This window comes from Mesoplodon bidens, assembly GCF_964165515.1.
Source record: "Mesoplodon bidens genome assembly, chromosome: X".
In the NCBI taxonomy this organism is placed as follows: Eukaryota; Metazoa; Chordata; class Mammalia; order Artiodactyla; family Ziphiidae; genus Mesoplodon; species Mesoplodon bidens.
The window spans coordinates 105878196-105902688 of record NC_138163.1 but is presented as its reverse complement, the minus strand read 5'-3'; the positions used below and the strand labels follow the sequence as shown (position 1 = coordinate 105902688).

The following is a 24493-nucleotide window of genomic DNA, read 5'->3' as shown; positions in this document are numbered from 1 at the left end:
GTCACTTGATTAGCTGTCCATCTAAAATTTTACAGTCCTAATTTAACCTCATTAATTGCAAAACAATTGAAAATAACTCTTTTCACTTTATGGAGGCCCAGAACCGTGGCCCCTTTCCTAAGAGCTACACCGCAGAGCCCAAAGTTCCTTCTCCCACCTGCCTCCTCATGATTACTTTCTCACAGGACTTTCTGGTGGAGTCTAGGCCTGGGGTGAGAGTCTCCCTAGAGTAAGTTGTGCTTCTAATTGCATTTTGTACCAAGTTGAGAGAGAGAAGTCGTGTACATGGAGCCTTCTCTTCATAACTGTGTGTTTGATACTTTAGTGTCTGTGCTTTCAGTGTGTGGAGAGACTTTTATTAATATTTTGAACGAAATCAGCATTTTAAGGCAGTATTTCCTCCTTTGAATATATGTGCCCCTGGCTGAGAAAAATAATTTATGATCCCATGCACACATATATACTTTACAAGACATAGGTACACTTTACAAGTAAGCAGTGTGGCCACGTGCAGTGTACTCAAATTCCAGGGCATCACCAAGGGCCATTCCCAACGTTCGGGAGCGTTGTATTTCATTTTGAGATGAGAAGCAGCAGATTCTAAGACATATGCCTCGTTGGAGAGGAATCAATTCTCTTTCCTTTTATCTGCTTTTCAGTCACAAAAATGGAAACCCTTAATGTCTCAGAAGTACCATATAAGATCCCTGAACTTAGGCACTTGCACGCATGCACACGCGCGCACACACACACACACACAATCGACTTGGAAGGTACAGGAAGCATGAAATGTGTAAGAAGCACTGGGAGTTTTAGATGTTTGCAAACATTGTGGGTCAGCAGCGGAGCTGATTTGCTTTTCAGAAGGCTATCAACTCCGCAGGCAGAACAAGAGAGGTAAGCGACCCACTGCTGTGGGTGCCGCATTCAGGCCGTAGTGAGGAAGGGTATCACGTGGGCCTGTGCACATCTGGGCCGCTCTGTCAGAATGGGAGGGATACAACTCCAAAGGAAGGGGGTTGGAAGCCACTTCATAGGAGATGTGCTTAAGGAAACAGCAGGGCTTGCCCGAACTGAGAGACGCAGCCGGGTCCCTCCATGGCTGTATTCACACTGACAAAGGGCCGTGGCATGGAAGAGAGGTCACACTGGTTCTGGCATCTCCTGAAAGCAGATCCAACACCAGTAAGTGGAATTTACAAGTAGGCAGACTGTGGCCAAGCAGAAGAAGCCTTTCTGGCAATCGGAACAGTTTAAAACGTGAATGAGCTGCAAGGGATGGGCGGGAGTGGTCTCAGCTTGCAGACACCAGGTGACTCTGGTGAGGAAAGTGGTCTAAAGGACTCACAGACAGGGTGGAACTGTGTCCTGTGCCCTCCAGAGTACTTTCTACCTCGAGGAGCCTAACATTAAGAATAGTGGATACTTAGTTGTAAAACGCCCTTCCAGATTTCTCCTGGTTGAGCTGAGCTGACAGGCATGATGCCGGTCCCTGGATGCACTGTCCTCAGCCCGTGGGCCCCCAAATGCTTGTGCATGTTAAACAGACACATGCTTATATGGAGGCTCATATGGGAACATCTGGGGAAGAGGATTTTTCCACTTTTCCTTCTAGGGAATATGACGACTTGTCTAATTCCCCCTGACAAGAAGGGACCTAGCCCAAAGCAGCACTCTTCTTCCCCCCGCCATATCTGACTGTGTCCTTGTCCACTTGCTTTGCAGTATGCCATGTTTCTGTCTCTGGTGTTCCTGGCTGAACTCGTGGCTGGCATTTCCGGGTTTGTGTTTCGTCACGAGGTGAGTATACACCAAGTGGAGAACTCAGTTCAAGGGTCTTTTGGAGGAGGATTTTTGAAACGTCTTGGAATGTGTGAAGGATGCAGAGAAGCTAGCTGGCATCTCCAGTGGTATTTGCTAGTTTCCAAATGCCATGGACTATGAGCGGAAATGCCCAGAAAATTCTACAGGTGGGAATTTCGCCAAACCTGAAACCTTAGTTGTTGACGCTCACTCTTTCTTTATATAGCTGTCGCATGAAAGGATTCTCTGCCTTGTTGGGGTTTTGTAAAATTTATTTATTTATTTTTGGCTGCGTTGGGTCTTCGTTGCTGCGTGCAGGCTTTCTCTAGTTGCGGCGAGCGGGGGCTACTCTTCGTTGCGGTGCGCGGGCTTCTCACTGTGGTGGCTTCTCTTGTTGCAGAGCACGGGCTCTAGGCGTGTGGGCTTCCGTAGTTGTGACACGCGGGCTCTAGAGCGCAGGCTCAGTAGTTGTGGCGCACGGGCTTAGTTGCTTCGCGGCATGTGGGATCTTCCCAGACCAGGGCTTGAACCCATGTCCCCTGCATTGGCAGGTGGATTCTTAACCACTGTGCCACCAGGGAAGTCCTTCCTCCTTCTTTTAAAAAAGTGACCTTCCATATAGATTAAATACTTTAAAAGTAGCCACTTCAGCAAGGCACAAGTGTATATCCGTATATCGAGATTTCTCAGAGGCCAGAGGCAAGCCAAACAAGTCGTTGGCCAAAGGCAAAGTGCTACATTTCCCCTAAGCAGCCTGTCTCCTCCCCAGAGCCCCTGAGGGGCGCCCCCTGCCGCCCGGGGGTAAAATCCACACCCCAGTGGTGAGGAGCCCTGTGGTTTCGCTTGGTGGTGTGGGAAAAGGAGAGAAGACAGTCATGATCAAAAACCCCTACAAAGCTGTGCTTTATTTTTTAGTTACATGTAAAATTTGAGATTTCTATAGCTTGGGAGAATTATTTTGAATCCGGTTTTGCGATCAAAACTGCTAGTTTCAAGGACACTCCCAGCTGTCCTTTGTCACATGTGGCCATCCTTCCATGTCCTGTCACTGAGGCTGCTCTATTCGGACAACGTATAGATGCTAATGCAGGGACGAGCTGCTCTCATGCTGTCTGTAGCTGCCGTGGTATCACTTTTCAGATGTGTATACTGATGATAGGTCAGAAAGTGTGTACGCTACAATACAGTTCTGGTTCTAACTCCCCACTCCCCCAATTCATCATTGTTCCCTGTAAATAACAGTAAAGATAGAAGCAGCTACACATGTGTTAGAATGGAAAGAAATAGCAAGATGGAGGTAGGAAAGACAGTGAGGTCGAGTGTGATAACTGTGGCTCTTGAAGTCTGGCATCACCTGTTCCCAGGCCCTGCCTTTGTGCTTGGCCAAGTCAAGTTCCCAGTGAGCCTGCCTTAGGCGCTTTCTGCCCCCCTCTTCCCCTTTACCAGATGTGGCCTCTCAGATGCCAAGACGGACTTCTAGAACCATTTCATGTGGGCACTGCATCCAGAGTTAGATCCCCCATTCTTATTCTCAGCTCAGGTAAAACCTGATGAAGTCACGGCCTAGAGGTGCCCCCGATGCCTGTGTGAACCCCAGGCCCAGCCTGGCTCGCTCCAACCTGAGCCCTTGCCTACTTCCTTCCCATGTGCTGCTGGGACTGGGCTCCACGTAGGGGTTTTCTCTTTATCGTTCCTGATACCTAGGACCTGAACATCCTCACCTGCCTAACCTCTTTTCACTGAAAAACCATTTAGGGAAGTGGTGGCTGGGGGTTGCAGTAGTGGTCTTGAGTTTGGCTAAAGCATCAAACACACATGATGAGAATATAGGTCACAACCTAGCAGCACTGACTGAGAAGGCTACAGTAAAGGAAACATAGCTTGCAGGCAGGGCAGCAGAGTGGGCTTGTTTCTTCAGTGGGAGTCCTCAAAGTGGTCCAGGCTCGAGTCTGTGTAGACCTGCCCACGCCTAAGAGACGATGCACGTGCAATGAAACGAGAGGACACAGCTGGGTGTGGCAACCACCTTGGCTTAGAAGCTCCATGTAAATAGTGTCTCTTTATCTCTTGTAACCGTCCAATGGGCATAGCGTCCAGTATCTCTGCAAGGAACACGCCTAGTTAGAAGAGTCACCATATTTAGCCCAAAGCTTCCCACCAGGTAATTATTGTCATTTGCTGAAGTCCAGGCCAGAGTCATTTCACCAGTCGGGGCATTTTTTACCATAAGCGGGGTTGCCTGGTAACAAACCTGATGCTCCGCCTTCAGCAGGTTTCCAGGAAAACAGAACTTGAAAGATAGCCCAAGGTCAAATGTGAAAGGGTTTTGCTAACCATTTATTAACAAGTAAAGTCCATGTCCTTTAGCCTCTTTTTCTCATCTCAATAAAGACAGGTAAGTGAAAGCTGGGTTTGCCCCACTCCTGTATGGTAGACTAGGGATCTGATTCTGGTCAAAACATCAGTCTTCCTGCCCACCCCACACACAATGGCCTGTCCTTTGTCATTCTTCTGAGTAAGGGCAGAAAAAGTTATAGAAAGAAAGGCAGTAACCAATTCCAAGAAAATAACTAGAAAACCATCACAGCCCTTTCCGAATCTGACTAGCTACCTGAGTGGCTCATTTAACTAGGCAGGGTTCCTCCAGACTGGGGGTAAGGGAACTTTTTTTTTTTTTTTGCAGTATGCAGGCCTCTCACCGCTGTGGCCTCTCCCGCTGCGGAGCACAGGCTCCGGATGCGCAGGCTCAGCGGCCATGGCTCACGGGCCCAGCCAGTCCGCGACATGTGGGATCTTCCCGGACCGGGGTACGAACCCGTGTCCCCTGCATCGGCAGGCGGACTCTGAACCACTGGGCCAAGGGAACATTTTTTTAAACTCCTGAGCTAACAAACCCCTTGGCCGATCTTCTGAGCTCTTTTGTCTCAGAAAACAGGGCATCCCCTCCCTGGCCTACATTTATTCGGAGACTTTCAGAAGAGGCTATTTTGGGGTGGACATTGGTACGAATCTGTGTCCATCTGGGCTGCAGTGGACCAGAACCACATCGCCCCTTGTCTTCCCTAGATCAAGGACACCTTCCTGAGGACTTACACTGATGCCATGCAGAATTACAATGGCAACGACGAGAGGAGCCGGGCGGTGGATCACGTGCAGCGCAGCGTAAGTTCCAGGAAGGAGATGGGGCTGGCAACGGCCTGTGAGGTCGGGCCTTGGACTTGTGGGCTGCCGGTGACGCTGGACTGGCAGTGTTTGCTCTTGAGCCCCACTCTCTGCCTCTTGGCCCAGTTCCCTTTCCAACAGTGGACATCCAGTACCTTTTTAGGGTTCGAGGATCCAGGTAATTACTGCCAAGAAGGACCACTCCCTGCGGTTTGCTTTTCATCCGTAAGGATGTGAGCATCCCAAGGAGAGCTAGTTTGCCCTTAAAATCTGAAGCCTTGGAACAGTGAGTGTAGGACAGCCTGACTTCAAGTTGGCTCCCTAAGACCAGCCTTCTGGAAATGGTGTCTTGAGCCTGGGCAGAGAGATCAGGTGAGCTGTGTTCACCGGCTTGGGCGGTGCAGTGGGGTTGGAGAGCCGATCTCAGAGCAACTGAGGATCCTGCAGCCGTGTGAATGGCCTAGGCTGCCTGGTGCTTTGCAGAGGATATGAGGAAAGTAGTTGTTTCCTACCTGCAGGTGCTCAAGCCTGACTGCCCATCAGGATCATCTGGAGAGGTTTTTTTTTTGTTTTGGGTTTTTTTTTTTGCGGTACGCGGGCCTCTCACTGTTGCAGCCCCTCCCGTTGCGGAGCACAGGCTCCGGACGCGCAGGCTCAGCGGCCATGGCTCACGGGCCCAGCCGCTCCGCAGCATGTGGGATCTTCCCGGACCGGGGCACGAACCCGTGTCCCCTGCATCGGCAGGCGGACTCTCAACCACGGTGCCACCAGGGAAGCCCCTGGAGAGGTTTTTGATTGAGGGGTATCTTTTATTGTTGTGTTGTTTCGTTTTTACTCCAGAAGCAGTATTTTTATTTTTATGTTTTTGGTAATTTATTTTGGTAGAATCTCAAAGTTACCCAGAAAAACTGCAGGAATAGTACAAGGAGCTGTACCCCTTTTACCCAGATTCACCAATTAATGATATATTTTGCCCCATCTGCTTCAATATCCTCTATGTCAGCAGTTGGCACATCTTTGCTGTAAAGGGTCAAGTAGTAACTATTTGAGGCTTTGAAGGCCACGCAGTCTCTGTCACAACTACTCAACTCTGCCTTTGTAGCACAAAATATGCCCTAGACAACATGTAACACAGAGGCACAGCTGTGTCCCAGTAAAACTTGATTTACAAAACCAGGTAGCTGGTGGGCTGTAGTTTACCAACACCAACTCTCTCTTCCTCCATGTGCGTCTTTTTTTCCCCCTAAACCATTTATGTACGTATTAGTACAGATCTTGAGGAGAGCTTTCTAAAACCATTTTGGCCTCAGCTCCCCATCGACAGTCCTGATTCAGTAGATCTCTACGTGTGTCTCTTTAGCAGCACCTAATCATGCAGGTGATTTTGATGCTTAGCCAGGCCAAGAGAGCAGCTGCTTGGCTTTGGGAGGTGGAAACCAACGTGATATGGCGTCTAGGACTCACTTCGTCCGCTGTGTTCACGTGGGTATGCCAGTGAGTAGAATTGTTAGTGGAGCTTCAGCTCATCTTGACTCACCAAAGCTGTGCCTGTCGACTTAGGGCCTGGGCCCATGTTTTTCTTTTAAAAGCTGCAAGGCGCTGAGTGCAGAGACCACAGTGCCTTTGATCTGCCACACTTAATTCTTTTCCTTTCCCCGTTAACAGCTGAGCTGCTGTGGGGTGCAGAACTACACCAACTGGAGCACCAGCCCCTACTTTCTGGAGCACGGCATCCCCCCAAGTTGCTGCATGAACGACACCGATTGTAATCCCCAGGATCTGCACAACCTGACCGTGGCCGCCACTAAAGTGAACCAGAAGGTACTCGCTCTCTCTTGGCCCTAATGGGACTCAGTGGTGACTGTCTGGGGAGGGCTTTTTTGTCTCTGTGAAATTATGGCAAATAGGTTAGAAATGGTAGTCTTGGAGAGAGTCAGGAATCTTCCTTTGTGGTTCTTTCTGGCCAGAGAGAGGCACTGGGCTGCCCACTTCTGAAGGAGAAAGCCGTGCCTCAGCGAGACTCTACGAGGCATAGTTAGGAAGGGTTTAGCAAGTGGTTCCTGTTAACCCTGATGCTGATGTCAGGGAACGTGGCCTTTCTTCTTTCTGGGTTTCTGTCTTCTGCTTAATGTACCCTCGAAACATGAAATTATTCCCAGCTGGGTGCCAGTCCTCAGCGGAAAGAGGGAGTTGAGTTGACAGACAGCATCTGCTACTGCGAGGAGGGTGGCCTTGATTTTAGGGACTTCACTGCATTGGGAAAAGAAATCAACAACTTCAACTCACTCTCAACATCCTGACTCCCAGAGAAATTAGAGGAAAAAAAACTGGCCAAGAGAAATTTGAAAGTTAGTACATAGTAGAAATGAGGGAAATGAAACTTAGGTAGAGAAAAGGAAAATCAATTCTGTATTCCACTCTGCAGAGAATCTGATGAAGACATGATACAGCTGTGTGTGAGGCCTATCTATCCTTAAACATTTAGGGAAATGCCAGGTAGAAACTATGTCTTGCTGAAACAAAAGGGAGGAAAAAACCCTACTGTTGAGTTTACCTGTGGTTATGCCACCATCAGGTAAATTTTTCTTTTCTTACTAAGGTAAAGTTCTAGTTTTCTTTTTCTTTTTTTCTTTTTGGCCACACTGCATGGCATGTGGGATCTTAGTTCCCTGACCAGGGATCGAACCCGTGCCCCCTGCAGTGGAAGCTTGGAGTCTTAACCATTGGACTTCCCTGGAGTCTTAACCAGGGAAATCCCAAAGTTCTAGTTTTCTAAGGTCTTCAAAATTCTATGGGATGTGGGCCAACTACTGAATAATTCACAGAAGATAGCCATCCTTTCAAGATAAGAATGTTGAGATGGTTTCTATATTTTACCCATGTAATGTTGGTATTTGTAGCAGAACTGCTACAAGGCATTGTCGCCATATTCTGGAAGCTCCTTTTGTCATTCCGGGTTTATTACTTGGCTGTTGGTGTGGTGAGATAAGATGTTCAGTACAGACAGCTTCTTGTGTGAGCTAAGAGAACATCTGTTCCAACTGGAATTTTTTATGAACCCAAAGTTTGAGGCCTCCTTCGCCTCTCATCAGCAAGGTGACTTCTGGTTTCTTCATGGACACCTCCCCTGAGCACCCATATATGTCATTATGCTGCCATGTTATGAAGTGCTGAGCAGACCTGGCACTCAGTGGATGCTCCGATGTATAGGAGGCAAGGCGTGCTTTATGGAGTGAGATGTTGGCACGGCAGAGCCTCAGGAGGTCCTTTGTAGAGGCAGCCATCATCAACCTTGATAAGAGCCTTCTTTCTAAAAAAAATTTCACCCAAACTACTACTTTTGTGAAAGTTGAGGGCTTTGAAGTCAGGACCACAGGGTCTGGAGTCAGACTGCAGTTTAAATTCTGGCTTAGCCACTTGCTGGCTAAGTGGCTAAGTGGTTGTGTGATCTTGATCAAGTTACTTAACCTTTCTCAGCCTTGTTTTTCTCATCTGTAAAATGGAGAGAATAACAGTTCTTGCCCCTTAGGATTGATAGGAGAACTGAATGAGATAAAGTATCTAAAGCACAGTGCATGGCAGAGAGTAAGGACAAGAAGAATGTTAACTGTAACGTTAAATGGTAGCTGTGGTGTAAATGTCATGACAATAACGGTGATGTTTGTCTTCCATCCTACCACACTGTGCCTTTTTTTAGAAATGATGCCACAGGTCCTTGTAGGGAGGGTCTTTTCTTTGTATTCAAAAGCAGGCTTAGAGGCAGATCCTATGGTGCATCTCTAGAATCCTTACAGTGGTTTCCAGAAAGATAGGGGAGCATTTTTTCACTTCACTGATAACCTACAAATTGGCCTCACTCCCAGACTCCCCCTGACAATCCTACTTTACATTTTCCTGGGTGCCTCAAATACCTGGAAGAGATACTTCTCTCCCACTTCCCTTTTACCCTACAACCTGGCTCTCTCTGTGGAGAGAAAGTGAATGAAAACTGAAATTTGCCTAGGAAGTTTCATTAGATGGTCTCATTTAATGACCACCTGAACTTCTCAGACAAATTATTTCCCAGGCCAGAGTCTGTGACACCTCATCTATAAAAGGTGAGCACTGCGGATGGGGTGGAGATGTGTAGTGATAGTCGATGCTCATAAAGGTTAGCCTCCCCAAACTGACTCCCTCCCCCAGGAAGATTAACTCCCACCATGTCCTAGTTCTGTGGAATCCTGTTATATAAAATACACATATTCTAAATCCCCATAGATCTTTTAGCGTCTTGAACCCTGTGCCTTGATAGCACAGAAAGGTGGCTCTTGGCTCTTCCCTGGCAGCCTGAGAAACCTACCTTGTACAAATCACTGGCAGAGAGCAGGAAGGAGGTGAGAGCCGTTAAGCAGGATATTTATCGTTTTGTTTTGAGGACAGCTTTGATTTTGGTTTTGCTAAGCACGATGATCAAACGTCCACAGGTTCAGTTAGCTAATAGCATTGACCAACCCCTACCCCCTAGGAATTCCTTGCCTTTTTTTTTAAAGAGCCAGGGCAAGAGGAAGAGAGTTATTCTGGTTGGCAGCTCCAGAGGTACCTCCTCCCAGTGCCTGCCTGGAAGCAGCCGTGCTACTCCTGCTACTGAAAAGCCTGCCACTTGCAGGTGTTCCCCATCAGAGGCCCTGTTGATTTAGACTTGCTGAGAGGGTGAGCAAATTACCTGTTCTGTTTCTGGGTGTTTCCTAGGACATTTAGCAGGTCTCTGTAGATTGAGCTCACACCTGAGAATCAGGCTTTCATTTTAGGAAATTAAGAGAGATCGTTGTAGGTAGATAAAGAGAATTTTCAGGGAGAATTTGAGGTGGAAGGCAAACGTGCACTGGGGTTGTAGGATCAAAGCAGTTTGGGCAGTCTGCAGACCTAGGCTGAGACCTGGAAGAATGGGCTTGTGGGTCCATAGAGTGAATAACAGAGAAAAAGCTGGAGAAGGAAAGCATTTATTGCAACCTGGGTCTTGTATCGTTTAAACAACAATGAAGAAGCTAAATCACTTTCATCTTCTCACCTTAAGTAACTCTCTTATTGCTATAATTTATTAATTTGCTCTTTGTTTAGAGTGAAAGAGTGGAGGAACTTTTCTTAGCGAAGAGTGCTTCTCAAACTTTAATGGGCACGTGAAACATCTGGAGATATTAACATTCATTAAAACTCATTAAAAATGAGTAACCCCGGGATCTGGCAGATTCTGATTCAGCAGGTCTGGAGTGAGGTCTCAGATTCTGCATTTCTAACAAAATCCCCAGTGCGAGGAGCAAGGTTTAGAGAGAACAATTTTGCCACAGTTGTACTAATGCCAGGCCCTTACTTCATTTTTGTTTTCTCTTACTGGTTGGAGTGGGCTTTTCAAAAATAATGTGATTGACTCTGATTTCTACTCCATTGTAGGAGATTTCATACTTTAGAAAAACATATTCACCTTATGTGTAGAATTAAGGTTCACAGCAAAAACAAAAAAATAGAAAAAAAAAACCCTATTCCCCCCCCCAAAAAAACAGAAACACCTATCCCAAACTATTTTGCAGAGTAAGAAAATAGCCCACCTCACTTCTCTCTGGTTTTTATTACTGGGTTTGTGTTTCCATATTTTGAGCTGATATAACACTGGCGGTGGTCTGAACTTCATTCCCTGGCCCGAGCATCGCTGTGGGAAGGAGATACAGCAATGAACGATGACCAGCACAGAAAAACTCTATCTTAGCTGCTGCCACTTGGGAAAGTGCTAGAATATCCACCTCTCTTCTGGCTTTGACTTCTTCCTAACCCGAACTGACTTTCTTCCCACTACCTTTTGGAAAATAGTGTGATATATCGTTTCACTAGTAGAAATGAAATCAGTGAGCAAGCTTCTCCTACAAATTGCAAAACTTTCCATGAGCAATAATGCATTTCCTTTCCCACCCCTGCCCCGGCCTTCAAATTTGCATCAGGTAACTAAGGAGCATAGTTTGTCCATTGCATTGAAAACATGTATCAAAGCACTGCTGCTAAATTAATGCATCTTTGTCTTTGCAAACAGACTGTGAATGCATAAAATATCATTTATGAGAAGATACAGCATTGGCAGAATTTTCACAAGCTCTATGAGAAATGTTAAGTCATTGAATTTGGGAGACATGTTTTTGGTTGTTCTTGTTCTTCAGATGTTATTACAATTTAGTGGGCCTTGATAAACAGTAATCCTCTTTACCCTGTTTATGAAATTGTCTTGATTTTTCACAGACTTCATACATTCAAGTTGAGGCCCTTTTTCAGAAAACTGGAAAAAGACCATGTCTTCCAAAGCTGAATACGTTACTTCAGAAGTCTAGGTTGATTTGGCCCATTTCCAAACTACAGAAATACACTCACACACTGACACACATATATGTTCGCTAATCCCTGCTGTTTGAGCTGTCAGGCATTTTAACAGGAAGAGTCAGCTTTTGCCTTTGCCTTACGAGTGATGCACAAAATTTGGTGTCCTACCTGGACTGGGTTGATAAAATGTAATCCAGAATAAGAACAAAACTAGTTTAGCAACATTGTCGAACTCCAACCAAACCATTTCTTTTAAAGAAATTAAACTTTATCAGTATTTAACATTGAAATTGGTAAAATTGGTGTTGGTTTTAATCACATGTGGAGATTTCACAGGATGTTAAAGGGAAACTCACTTCATTTTACGAATGAGGTTATTGACATCATAAGAGAGGGGAAGTGACTTCTTCAAGGTCCCATAGTAAATCTGTGGAAAATATGACTCTAGAACATGGGTTTTTCCCTACTAAAAAAAAAACTTAATGGTCTCCATAGGAAGAACCCTGAAATGCCATAAAGTTGGCAGGTATTCAAACACCTCCTTCTAACCAGAGGATTTCACTTTATTTATCTAAGATTCTGTCATTTGTTGTCAAAATGCTAGTAACTATGTTTATGATTCTGAGTTTTCCTGATCAGGGATGCAGAATGCCTTTTCACGTGTTTAAGTCTACTTCTGTATCCCTACAGCATTCGCCTCATGGATCTTACAGACTTCTTGCTCGATTTCATCATACAACAGAAACGTTTGTGGATGAAAGTGTATATCTGGGATTTACTTTAAAACAGCCAGGGGATGAGTGTTGAAGAAATTTAAATGAAACAAGATAGGCCACATGTTCACTGTGATTTTAGAGGAAGGGTCACTTGGGGGTTCCGTACCATTTGTATGTTTGAGATTTTTCATTCTGTTTACGGAATGAAGGTTGGGGTGTATGTGGGAGTGTCGCGAGGTAACCCAGCCAGTCTGGTCTGGGTGAAACATGTCTCTGAGACCGTGTCTCTGTGTTTTCAGGGTTGTTATGATCTGGTGACCAGTTTCATGGAGACCAACATGGGAATCATCGCTGGAGTGGCTTTTGGGATCGCATTCTCCCAGGTAATCTTGCGGTCGGACCTAGCCTTTCGTCTGTCTCCTGCTCTCCTTTCCCTCCCTGGTCTCCAGATTCTCTGGCGGCCTCCCCGTGCCTGGGGAAAGGCTGATGCGATGGGGTCAGAACTCCTTGCTCATTAGTCCTCAGGTCATCTGTTTATTGATTTTCCTTTTTCAACTTAAATGAAGTTTGGCCATCAAGGGAATATTGGTTACAGTTCAACTAATGACTAGCTCCAGAAAAACAACTCCCTTCTTCTGTAGGTCAAATGGAGGTTAGCTGAACAAAGTGCTGCCTTAATTGGAGCCTAAACAACTCCAAACATCAAATGGCTGATTTGGATTCGGGGAGGGGGGTAGGGCTCTTTTCCTGGTTGACCTCTGTCCCTTTTTGGTTCTTAGTTCCCAGGGATTGTGCATGAGATTGCTCCCTTTTAAAGAAAGCCCAAATGTAGCAAATTTCATCCTGTCATCATTATTTGATCTCAAGGTTTGATTATTGTTTCTTAAGAGGAAACTGAATTTGTGTATATGAAATGTTATATGCCTTTATCTCCACCCAGCCTCTAAAAAAGAATGGGAGAAGCCATTATACAAACTAATAAGCAAGCCATACATACTCAAGGATGGAACATGATTAAGCTAAATCTAAAATTTTGCCCACCTGCACCAGGCAGTGTGTTGTCCCACAGGCTTCTGATCTGCCGGCCAGTTGCTATAATATTGCTGTGGGTGGAAGGATCAGCATATATACCTAACAACCAAAAAAAAGTTGATTTATCTTTAACACAGAATTTTTTTCAGACCAACAGCCCAATTAGTGTTACCTCAGTAATGTTGCCATGGCTATGGTTTTATCTGCCTGAATTCTATATCAGCTCTCCCAGACTATAATTACCCCTCCCTCCACGGCCCCTACACCGCTTTCCTTCTTGCTGAGCAATGCAGATGCACTTTAATCTTATTTAAGTTTGTTCCTAAAACATCTTTATTGAAATATGGCATATAAAGAGAAGCACACACATTGTAAGTATACAGCTTAATAAGTTATCACAAAATGAGCTTACCTGTGTACTGACCACCACTTAGATCAAGGCATAGCATGTTAGCCTGGTAGTTTTTGCACGTGGAGGGCTTGGCCTCAGTTAAGTCTAAAAAGCTTTTCTTCCCAAGAAGTTACCAAACCGTGTGTGACATTTCCTCTCACAAGGGCATGTGGGCCCAGCCAGCACGAGTGTGTATTTCTTGTGGCAGTTTTAAAAATCTTTTACCACGTTTTGTGTTTTTGCGGCTCGGGAAGGGCTTAAAACCCTCAACACGCACAAACCAGATTGGTGCCATAGACAGTACTGATGAACTTGGTCTCGAGAGACACATCAAAAGAAGCTGCAGCCCTGAACTTTCTTCTGGTTGCTGTCCTGTTTCAGTAATAACACTTCAGTGACATATCAGTAATGGCCAGGGGACATTTTAGAGGATTCTGGACCACGTGTCCGATACAGTGTGCAGGAGGCATCTGGCAGGTGCACATATGGGTCTCCTTTACACATATATGTGCAGTGTTGGGTTACCCACCTACAGGACAGGCTTGTGCTTGCGTTTGAGGAGGACCGTCCCCTTGGAGGAAGGAATATGGCTGCAGTCGGCCCTAATGGCTACCCTAGACCCATGAAGGGACACGAAGCCGGTACTCTCCCTGGGGAAAAGAGGGCCAGGACTCTCGTGGATGAAACATCTTTTCATCCAAGAACTTTTCCATGTGGCCACGAGGGGTTGGGAAGACAGTCCTACTTTCATTAGTGAGGTGAACCAGGTCATAAAGAATCTGATTAATACCTCTTGCACTTCTCACACCCCTGTGGAGGGATTTAGGTGTAGACCAGTGGTTATCTGGCCCGATGAGCACTCATCTCTGTGTGCTACGTGGAAGAAACCCCTGACGTGGGGCTCGCTGAGTTTGCTCTGTGGCCCTCTGGGGCAATGAGAAAGGGGCTTTGGCCCCAAGGAAGCCCCAGACAGACTCTCTTCACAGAGTTTAGGTTTCTTGAAGGTACTACAGAGTTGTTGGGATAAGAAAACAAAACCCAAAGCCCAGAAGCATCGCAGAGGTGGTACCATTCACCCACGTGGCCGGTCAACCACAGTGGGGCAGAGACTTGAGATCTGCTGTGCTCAGCTTAGGGCAGGGAAAGGAATGGCCACAGCCAGCTATTAGCCAGACGCACTAGGAACTGCAGCTTTTAATGGTGCCAGCAGCCTCGGGGTACCTGGAAGCTGAAGCTGGCTTCCAGTTGTCAGTAGATCCAGGGCCTCTCTGGGACCATGGTGGCCACTTACCAGATGCCCATTCAAGAACCAGCCTTACTCACCTGCCACCAAAGCTTTAGCCACAGGTGTTCAGAAATTCTAGAACAAGTGTTATAGTAAAACTTAGCAGATGTTGGCTGATACCGATAAATCAGTCACAGTGGCCTATGTGGTAGCCTTCGTATAATAAAGCAAGCTCTACTGAGTAGAGGCCAAAGTGGGCAGGAAAGAAGATCACCCTGCCCCCACTCCTCACCTGCCCTCCACCTTCTCCTTGCCCTCTTCCTCACCTGCTCTCACGACGTCCACGCTATCCTCTGTTGGAACAAACCGGCCTTACACATCTGTTGTCTTAGAAATTAAAGGTGGTATAAGGTACAAGGAAAACTAAGCCGAGTCTAGCCTTTTAATCGACTGTGTGAGAACTCTGTCCTGTTACCTAACTTAGCTAACTTAAAGCTCTTGAGTGCTGTTTTTGGATAGCAGGGTTTTGGCAGGTGTTTAATCTTTCTCTCCACAAAGTCCCGGTGCCTTTGCCCTCTCAAGGAAAAGGTCATTTGTCTGGACTTGATGGGCAGGTCCTGCTGTCCTATAAATTTATAGCAGACGGTTGAGTGTGTTTTTATAGGGTACCTCCTCCCTGCATCTTTGGCAGCTACTCTTTTATTTGAGGGGTCTTGGGAACACACACACAGAGAAATATACTCACCTCCCTCGTCCCTAACATGACCTGGAAGCCAAGCGTCCGAGTCTGGACACTTGTATTGCTCAGTTTGTGACACTGCTTCCCGCCTTGGTTGGCCTTCTGCTATGGGTCTCTGTATTTAGCACTTCTGTATCCAACATAAATAGCTTCACTAGACTTGGAGACTATTAGGCTGGATTAATCCCCCAAAGCACAGAATGTTACAGTCCTGAGTAGTAAGGACGGTGGAGCTGTTTTCCAGAAGGGAGAGTTGAGTGGTTTGCTTGAGGTTGGGTGGCTGCTGTAGATCCAGGATTACAATTCTGATGATCTCATCTGGTCTGCTGTATTCAACATTTAGGCCAGAGATAACCCTTGTTCATGCTTCACGTAGCACCTAAATGGAGCTCAGTTCGTGCCTTTATAATGAAAGGATTTGAGTCCCTGGAATTGCAAAGACAAAGGTACTCCTCAAAAAATACAGATCCTGGCTTCCCTGGTGGCGCAGTGGTTAAGAATCCGCCTGCCAATGCAGGGAGACGTGGGTTCGAGCCCTGGTCCGGTAAGATCCCACATACCGCGGAACACCTAAGCCCGTGCGCCACAACTACTGAGCCTGTGCTCTAGAGCCCGCAAGTCACAACTACTGAAGCCCGGGCCCCTAGACCCCGTGCTCCACAGCAAGAGAAGCCACTGCAATGAGAAGCCCATGCACCGCAATGAAGAGTAGCCCCACTCGCCACAACTAGAGAAAGCCCGCGTGCAGCAACAAAGACCCAACGCAGCCAAAAGTAAATACATAAAAAAAATACAGATCCTCTTCCTACCCATCCATCCCCTGACCCTCAACCCCTGCAGGGCCTCCTCCAGGGCCCACAGGCTACTGAGATGATTCCTTACGGACCAAGGATTCTTTTCTGGGACTTGTTTACCTTTTCTGTATAGAGGCCAGGGACAAAGCTGTCAATAGCCTTGATGAGACATGGCTGAATAAGGCTAACGGAACTTTTTACTTATTCCCCTAGTATTTTCAGGCCCTGAACGGTCCCTAAAAGCATTTATACAGTTTTATTTCAAACCAGATACCTTGGCACTTTCCCAGTTAAGTCATCAACATAAAATCTCCACAGACATTATAAGCATCAAAATTTTCGACCTATTGCTTGCCACTTTCTTGTTAAGAAAGTTGCCTTTTACAGCTTTGCTTGCTGGCCTCTCTCTGCCCCTTAGGAATCAGGGACCAGGCCACGTTTACCTCCCATGGTGATCGCAGGGGAAGACAGCCTTGCCCTGTCGCCTTTGCTGACCTGGACCCCACCCCTCTCTCAGCCCCTCTGTCACCTCTTGGAGTCCATCCTGTTCCTGGTAATTAGCAGAGTCCCAGCGACGTGATCCCTGTTACTGGTGCTCTCTTTGTGGGGATGCTTCGAGAAGGTTAGAGTAGACCTTTTGTAAGTCTCTCCTTCCCTCTCTGGCTTCTCAGTTCTCAAAGGGCCTCCCGGAAGTTTTCATGACCCAGAAGAAAGCAGACTATATAGTACAGACAAGGCCGAGAGTGGTAAAAATAAAATGTTACTTCCAACGATTAGATGAAGGCTAATTACAAAGTCTTAGACGACCAAATATAAATAATCTGACCTCAGACTCCCTAGGCTGTACGGCATTTGACAATTCGCCAGCCACGGGGAGAGGGAGAGGTGACTCTGGGGTCTCTGTCCTGAGGGCTGTTTAGCGTTAAGAGCAAGCTGTCCTTTTCCTGTCTTCCTCCAGGGTTTAAAGCCGAAGTTTGTTCTGGTGCCCAGACTCCAGCTTTAAGACACATCAGCAGTGTGCTTCTGAGGGGCAGCCTGGAATCCCCCAGAGCATACCTCTGTTCTTTGAGGCGCTATTTACATATATTTAACCTAAAACAAAAAAGGGTTTTATCTAAATAAAGATGGATTTTTCTGTGTACAGATTAATCGGGTCTAGTGGCAAGCGAGCATTTGGTCCTGACTCTGAGGAAGAGGCTATGTCTTTACCAGGCTTTCAGTTATGTACCTAGAAATAATCTGGTAGTAAATGGTATTAAGTATAGGATGTTTCCCCCCTCCCCGCTTTCCCTTAACTTGGTGCTTAAGGAAATGAGAGATCAAAGTTTTCTCTCAAATATGATGAGACACTGTAGCAAATTTGACGTCAGTAATCCTGCGAACAATTCAAAACACCCACCATATCCCAAATCCTAGTTTTCCTTGCACTAGAATTAACTAAAATAAAAGCAAATATATGTAAACTGCTGTTTTCACAAAGCTTGTATGTGCCTCAGCTCAGGACTTTTTTTGGAACAATTTCTGAGTAGATGTTAACAATATTGACTGGGGGATTTTTGCAGAAACTAACGCCTGTGGCCGGCGATTTGTTCTGTAAGCGAATATTGAAACACCCGCGTTTGAGTAAATATCAACAACTTTTTTTGCACTTAATGTACTTACCTGAAACTTTGTTCACGTCTTCCTAAAGCATTCTAATATTTCGTTAGAGCGTGATAGGCGGTATAGCAGGCACCTCTGTGCAGGGGAACAGAACATCTATTACAAATATACCGTGTTTCACTGTGCTTTCCCCTGGAAGAGCAGACTCTACTTTCTGGCGGCATTTTTTATTTTAGTCCTGTGGGTATCATTTCCTCTAGAAGATGTTCGTTTATTTTACCTGATGTTCGACAAGGTGGGTCCTTGCAGGGGGCTCTTTCAGAAACGCCACAAGAAGGACCAGGTGCGGGACTACCCCTATATTCACCAGAATGGTCAGTTACCCCATTCTCTAGCTACTGCTAACAAAAATTGCTTGTAAGACATTTTATTCTGTGCACTAAGGCTACAATAAATTTTAAACGCATTGAATACACCACAGTTAATCAAATAGAAACCCACTTATACCATTTTCGAGTTTTCCAGAGGATATTGAAGTTTGCCAGATATTGATCAGATCGATCAACTCCTTTCACATATTTATTATACTCTAATATACAAGTGGGCTTAGTTACCTGATGGCCAGTCCTCCTGTCTTCCTCTCCTGTAGATGCTGTGGAGGCGTCATGAATAGTGTCGCCATGTGGACTAACCTCTTGTCTTTCCATATAAGACGAATCACTTCTCCCTTCTGTAAGAATGTCATTTCTCCCCTCTGTAGAGTTTTACCTTTCTCCTTTAATTGATTTGGTAGACCAAGACTGTCTCTTATAGTCCCACAAACTCTGGTTTTACTTTTCAACAATATTTTAGATGTGGACACACTGTTGTAATAATTGTCTTGGTAAATATGGTGCCATGAACCAAGATAAGGTTGTAGGACTGATAATATTGTTTCTTGCAGTTTCTTTCCTTCACCCGTGTAAATCTCAAGGTTGCATATATATCCAGTTTCACTTTTGCTAACCATCCTGACCAAAATTCCATATCTTGTAAGTTTTCCGGGATTATAGGATTTGAATCTGAGTCGTCCTGTCCACTTTATCATTGCCTCCTCAAGTGATAGCTCTTGTTTAGGTATATAGATCAGTTGAAATTCTGGTAGAAAATAATCCAGAAGAGGTTTAACTTTTGAAATTCTGTCTGCAGGAAGTGGAGTTTCTGAGTTATCGTTAAAGTGAAGAAATGTCATTATTTGTTTGAACCTTGTTCTCGTCATAATCTTTGGAAAGATAGGTGTTTCAAGTAAGGGATCAGTCGACCAATATTCTTTCCAGTGTGACTTTATTTGTCCCATCAAAATTATTAATCTAAGAAACTTCTTCATGTCACTGTTAGTTACATCAGTCCATTTTAAAGCCTTATATTTTTTATACGATTTTTCATTCTGTTGGTGACACAGGTTCGTTTGAGAAGCGACCAACTCGAAAGTTACCAAAGATTAATTCTGTTATTTCACTAACACTTTGTGCATTATTACAGTCAATAGTCACACCTGACACTCCTATAAAGTCTAATTTCCATGAAATGTTGTCTTCAATCCACTCTTCTGTAGAAGCAAAGGAGCATTCTCCAGCACCATGAGTTTCATTTTCACTTTGCATATCAGAATCAATCACTAAGGTTTTTTGTCTTTTTTTGGTCTAATATTCACATTGTCTGAATCAGAACTATATTCTGAAGAACTGTCATCTTCTGAGACACTAGTGTGTGTATATATATATATATATACACATGTGTGTATATATATATATATATATATATATTGCTTGGACAATCAGAGAAAGTATCTGCCTAAAATTCACCAAAAAACTCTTCACTCAAAATTTCATGATGCGTCATTTTTTTTTAATTTACGGTAATAAGTTGCGTTCATAGTATACATAAGGTTGGAACAAAAACCTAACGGATCAAAATGTGAGTGATAATGACAATCGTAAGTTGTATAATGAACCCTTGATCAATTTTAAGCTCTAACAACTTCACAGTGATGTTAAAAAATAATTTAAAAAAATGTCTTCTCCCATGGGCAAACAGAAGGTGTATTCTTGCCCTAGAAATACAAAACATAGTTAGTTTGAAAGCAAATAGCTTTTATTTTTACTTATATTTTTAAAAGTTATTATTTCTGTGAGAAAGTTTGTCTGGTGCTTAAGGATGATGTTGTTTCTGTTTGAGGAAAAAAAGGTGGAGGGACATGCTATATTCCCTTGAAAGCAGACATCTCAGGTGCAAGAAATATTGAAGTGTACTGCAGAATTTTCTGGCTGTGTGGCTCATGAATTGCCATGGGGGCCAGGAGCATTGCAAACTGTGAAATGGAATGCTGGCTACTGTTAAGTGCTAAAACACACGAGGTCAACGAGAAAAACCTAAAGCACTAAGCTTTACAAAGAAAGGAGGGTCTAGGAACTTGAGATCAAATAAAGAGATGCCCACTGACGGTCCTCTCCCTGAAGTCTGCAATGTAAGGCAGGAAGGAACCCTTGGTGGCGTGAGGCAGAGGAGTTATTCTGGAGAGGAAAGGGGTCTAGGCCCCAGGGTGGGAGCACAGGCTGGAAAAGGCGCTATCCTTGGCTAGAAGAGGGTGGAGCCTTAAACTCTGTGTGGGTTACCTGTATGGTTTGGAGGAGATTCTTTAACCTCTGCTGAACCCATTTTCTTCTGTGGACAGTTGGGATGGTAATACTGCCCAGGCATGTAGTAAGGATTAAATAACTCGATATTCCTGATTGTGCTATGTGCCTCTAATACTTAGGTTTTGGCTGGCATCTGAATTTTGAGCATATCAAGTGTGATCTGGTGTATGTTGGTCCTAAAAAACGGTAGTTCTAATGAAAAGAGACAAGCTATAAGGTTCAAACTCCTTGCACTCACAAGGATTTTAGTTTCTCATTTGGCATAATATTCTGGAGGTTACAGCCATGGTTCCTCTGGCCACTTGGTGGTACGTGCACGATACTACGTATTTTGTGGCACAAAATGATGGTGGCCAGAGCCTTGGTAGGAGATAGGGTAAGTCCAGTAGGGTGATTTTCCTTACCTGACAGAAGTTATAGTTTGCAGATTTCACAGCACGATTTCCATTTGAAAAAGGAAGACTCTGGTACTTCACCAAGAAAGGGAGGCAGGTTGGAACTTGCAGGATTGAGCGGAGAGCTAGACCAGAGTTGAGGTGTTGCCTTGACCAACAGTGGGACCCAACGTGTCACCTATAAGATAAGGGAGACCAGATGGACTGGATGAGTGGTTCTCTCACCTGGAAGGCTTGTTAAAACACCAATAGCTGGACCCCAGCCCCAAGAGTGTCTGATTCAGCAGGTTTGGGGTGGGGCCTGAGAATGTGTTTCTAACGAGGTCCCAGATGATGCTGATTCTGCTGGTCCTGGGGCCACATTTGACACTGTACTAGATTATCTCTGAAGGTCATTGCCACCTCTGAACCAATTAAACGTGGCCAATTGCTTAAGGAGAAGGGACCCCACATGGCCAAGAGAAGCTGCAGCCCTCTACACTCCAGTGCACAATCAGGGTCCTGTCCAAAGAGTGCTGATCCTCCAGCAGGAATGGGAATTTTGGTTTCCTATGAGCAGATCCTTAAGCATCTGTGCTTAAGGATGTCTTCCTAGTGTTACAACAGCTTTTTACCAGATCCACCTGTGTTACAGGTTAAGTCAATGCACAAAGTGGGCAGAAGACTGCGGTCTTCTGAGGAGGTGGAGGTACCCAGATAATGGTTGTGCTGGGGCCCCTGAAAAACCAAGGGATAGACCTTGGGTGTAGATGGGCCCATTTGGGCCTAAAATATATACATGGTTTAGAGACAAAGAGAAATTAAAGTCCCCCTCCGCCCCACTTCTCACAAGCCATGACTTACTTCACTGACAAACTCACCCAGTCAAGGATTAGCGTCCCATTGTCTCAAGGAAAGAACTATTGTCCTGTCAGCCGGGTATGGCTGGGGTATCATCCTATGTTGAGATAGCTTCCCAATGCATGCGCTTATGGTTTTGAATTCTGGCATTTTGTTACTATCTTGCTAATTCTGTGGTACTTAATTTTTTTCATTACTCTCAGAACACATGAACACGTTTTACTACCACTTACATGTCAAAAGTTGTTTTTAACGGCCAGAGTGAGCTAGACTTGGAACCTTATGGTCAGTTGGAGAACCTCCAGCTGACCTCCACTAGCACTTAGACTCCCTAAGTCTTAGATCCCACTACTGAAATCAGGTTTGATCGTTTTCCCTAGCGCCTTTTCCCCATTCATGTACAAAAGCCCTCAGTTGTTAAAAATTACATCGGAGGGGGGTGTGTTAGAAATGTGTTAGCTCAGTGACTTCAGAGCCTCGTTCTCTTTTTCCTTCTGTCAACAGCTGATTGGCATGCTGCTGGCCTGCTGTCTGTCCCGGTTCATCACGGCCAACCAGTATGAGATGGTGTAAGAAGGTGAGTGATGGTGGGGGGAGGTTAAATCTAGGATTCTCCCTTTGGGGTACATACTCCCCTTCAAAGGGACAAGAGTGCTGCCTGGCCACTTCACTCTTTGATCTCAGTGGCACTTGGCCACATGCCGAAGCCTCATTTCTGTGGTGCTGGGGAGGAGATGTGATCACTGCTCTGGAAAACGTCAGAACGCTCTCTTCAGCTTGTTACCTTATTTTAAGGCCTTATTAATGGTGAGTCACTCACATGTTTTAATTTCTCTTAGTCTTTCAAGAATGATGGAAGAAGAGACCTGTTTTCGAAAGGAACTGCAGCAATCTTTGAAAGACTTCCAAAGAATGTTAGAGCACAGTACATAATACACCTGTCCTAACACCCTCACCCCGTGCAACTGACACTCCCACACAGTCTCTGCTCCACCTTTGAGCCTGCATCATGCGTAGCATTCCATCTTGTGAAGCCCTGTTGTGCCAGAGTGTAGCCAGGTTCCCTGCATCTAAGTCCTAGGGGACCCCACCCAAGGCTCTGTGTGTGCCACCTCCTCCATCTGTACTTGGTCCAACTGCAGCTCATTGTAGGTGACTGGTTCTCCATACCATCACTGGCCCTGCAGGGCCCTGCATGTAGTGTGGGAGGCTCCTGTTAGCCCTTGATCATGATTGATAAATGCCGCACCCCCCTAGATGTAGATAAGCAGATAGCTATCTGTTCTTTTGGCTTAATGTCCTTTGGTTGGGTTTTCCCTTTTACTAAGGCTCTTTCCTACCTTCTTCAGGCTGCCTAGGACATGTAAAGGGATACATTGGTAATTGTCCGTGAGGAGAAAAAGGCACGTGTCACGCACGAAGGAAATTGTCGAGCTTTGGTTGGCATCCTTGCTTCTTACTGTTACATGCCTGGGAACTTATAGACAGTTTAGTGCACCTGTATAATCCTGTTACAAAGCTGTATTGTTGCTTCCTGTGAAGGAAATAATATTACTTCTGTTTTTCCCCAATTAACTGCTAATTGTTACTTCTTTCTATATTTTTTTCTTTGCGTTGACATTATAGACATCGAGGACCTCATCAAATCAATTTAAAAATGAGTGTGAAGGGGGAACAATAGTCAAAATATTTTTAAAAGATCCTAAAAAACAATTCCTCTGTCTCGCATGCCAACAAGAATGCATTGATATTGTGAACGTTTGTGATACATGTGTTAATAAATAGTCATTACAAGTTGCTATGTTCTGGTTTTGTTCTTTGGTTAAGTTTTTAAACACATTTCTATATTCCATCTTTTTCCACAGGGGATTGGAGGTGGACCACCTTACACAATGACACATTCCCCCATACAAGCTCCCACTCCACTGAAATAGCATGGGGCAGTGTAAAAATTGAAGGGTTAGATTTTTTTTAATGGACATTCCAGGAACTTGAATCACTTATCATAAACAGGATGTACTGTTGGCTGCAAACATAGACCCTTCATATTTCAGGCTAGAGGAAGATTTCAGAGTTTTAAGTCTGGATGTCATTTTTAAAAAAGGAAATGAGCATGTATTCTTCCTTTTATTGTTCCTAACGAGCATGTATTCTACCCTTCCTTCCTTCTTCTCTGGATTGAATAAACTCTGTCTAGAGAAGAGATGACATCATACCATTCAGTTGTCTCAATGCCCTGGCTTGTACTAAAGTATGAAATCCTTACGCTTGATTTAAAGAGCATTTTAGCAATAGGTGCAGTAATATATTATCTGCAATCTATTTTTTCCTTCTTAATGAACCATCCTTAAAAACTAGTAAAAGCATTTATTGATCTGTTCCCAAATAAGTGGATTAAAAAGCTCCCTCTTCTCTGTAATTAGGATGGAGATGGTGTTTAACTATATGCATTTATTAGCCTGAACTCTGCATGAGGTAAACCCTAAAAGGCTTATGAAGGCTACTGACCCACACCTTCAGATACTGCCTCGTCAAAAGGTCAGCATTTTTAGAGAGTTAAGTAGATCTCTTCTATGGAAACATATGTAGCCCAAAACTTTTCAAAGTTTCATTTAAATTTCTATTATATAATAAAATGAGGCTTTTCTGTAAAATCCTACATAGAGCCCCACCCATGGTTCACCTTTTTGCAAACTATGCATTCAGTAGTATACTAATAAATATTGTTATACTTTGGTAAACAAGAAATCTATACACTTTTCTAACTTGAATTCAGA

At 44.8% G+C, this 24493-nt stretch overlaps 1 protein-coding gene across 1 annotated transcript in view; it reads left to right on the top strand.

Annotated features, from left to right (window-relative positions):
* TSPAN7 (tetraspanin 7) overlaps positions 1–23511 on the top strand; it is a 152016-nt gene extending 128505 nt beyond the window's left edge. Inside the window, exons 3-8 of the mRNA XM_081222003.1 lie at positions 1726–1800; positions 4870–4965; positions 6631–6786; positions 12320–12403; positions 22221–22293; positions 22556–23511. Coding sequence (XP_081078129.1) covers positions 1726–1800; positions 4870–4965; positions 6631–6786; positions 12320–12403; positions 22221–22289 — 480 coding nt within the window. The 3' untranslated portion in view covers positions 22290–22293; positions 22556–23511. The remainder of the gene's footprint in view (positions 1–1725; positions 1801–4869; positions 4966–6630; positions 6787–12319; positions 12404–22220; positions 22294–22555) is intronic.
* Positions 23512–24493: the final 982 nt, after the last annotated feature.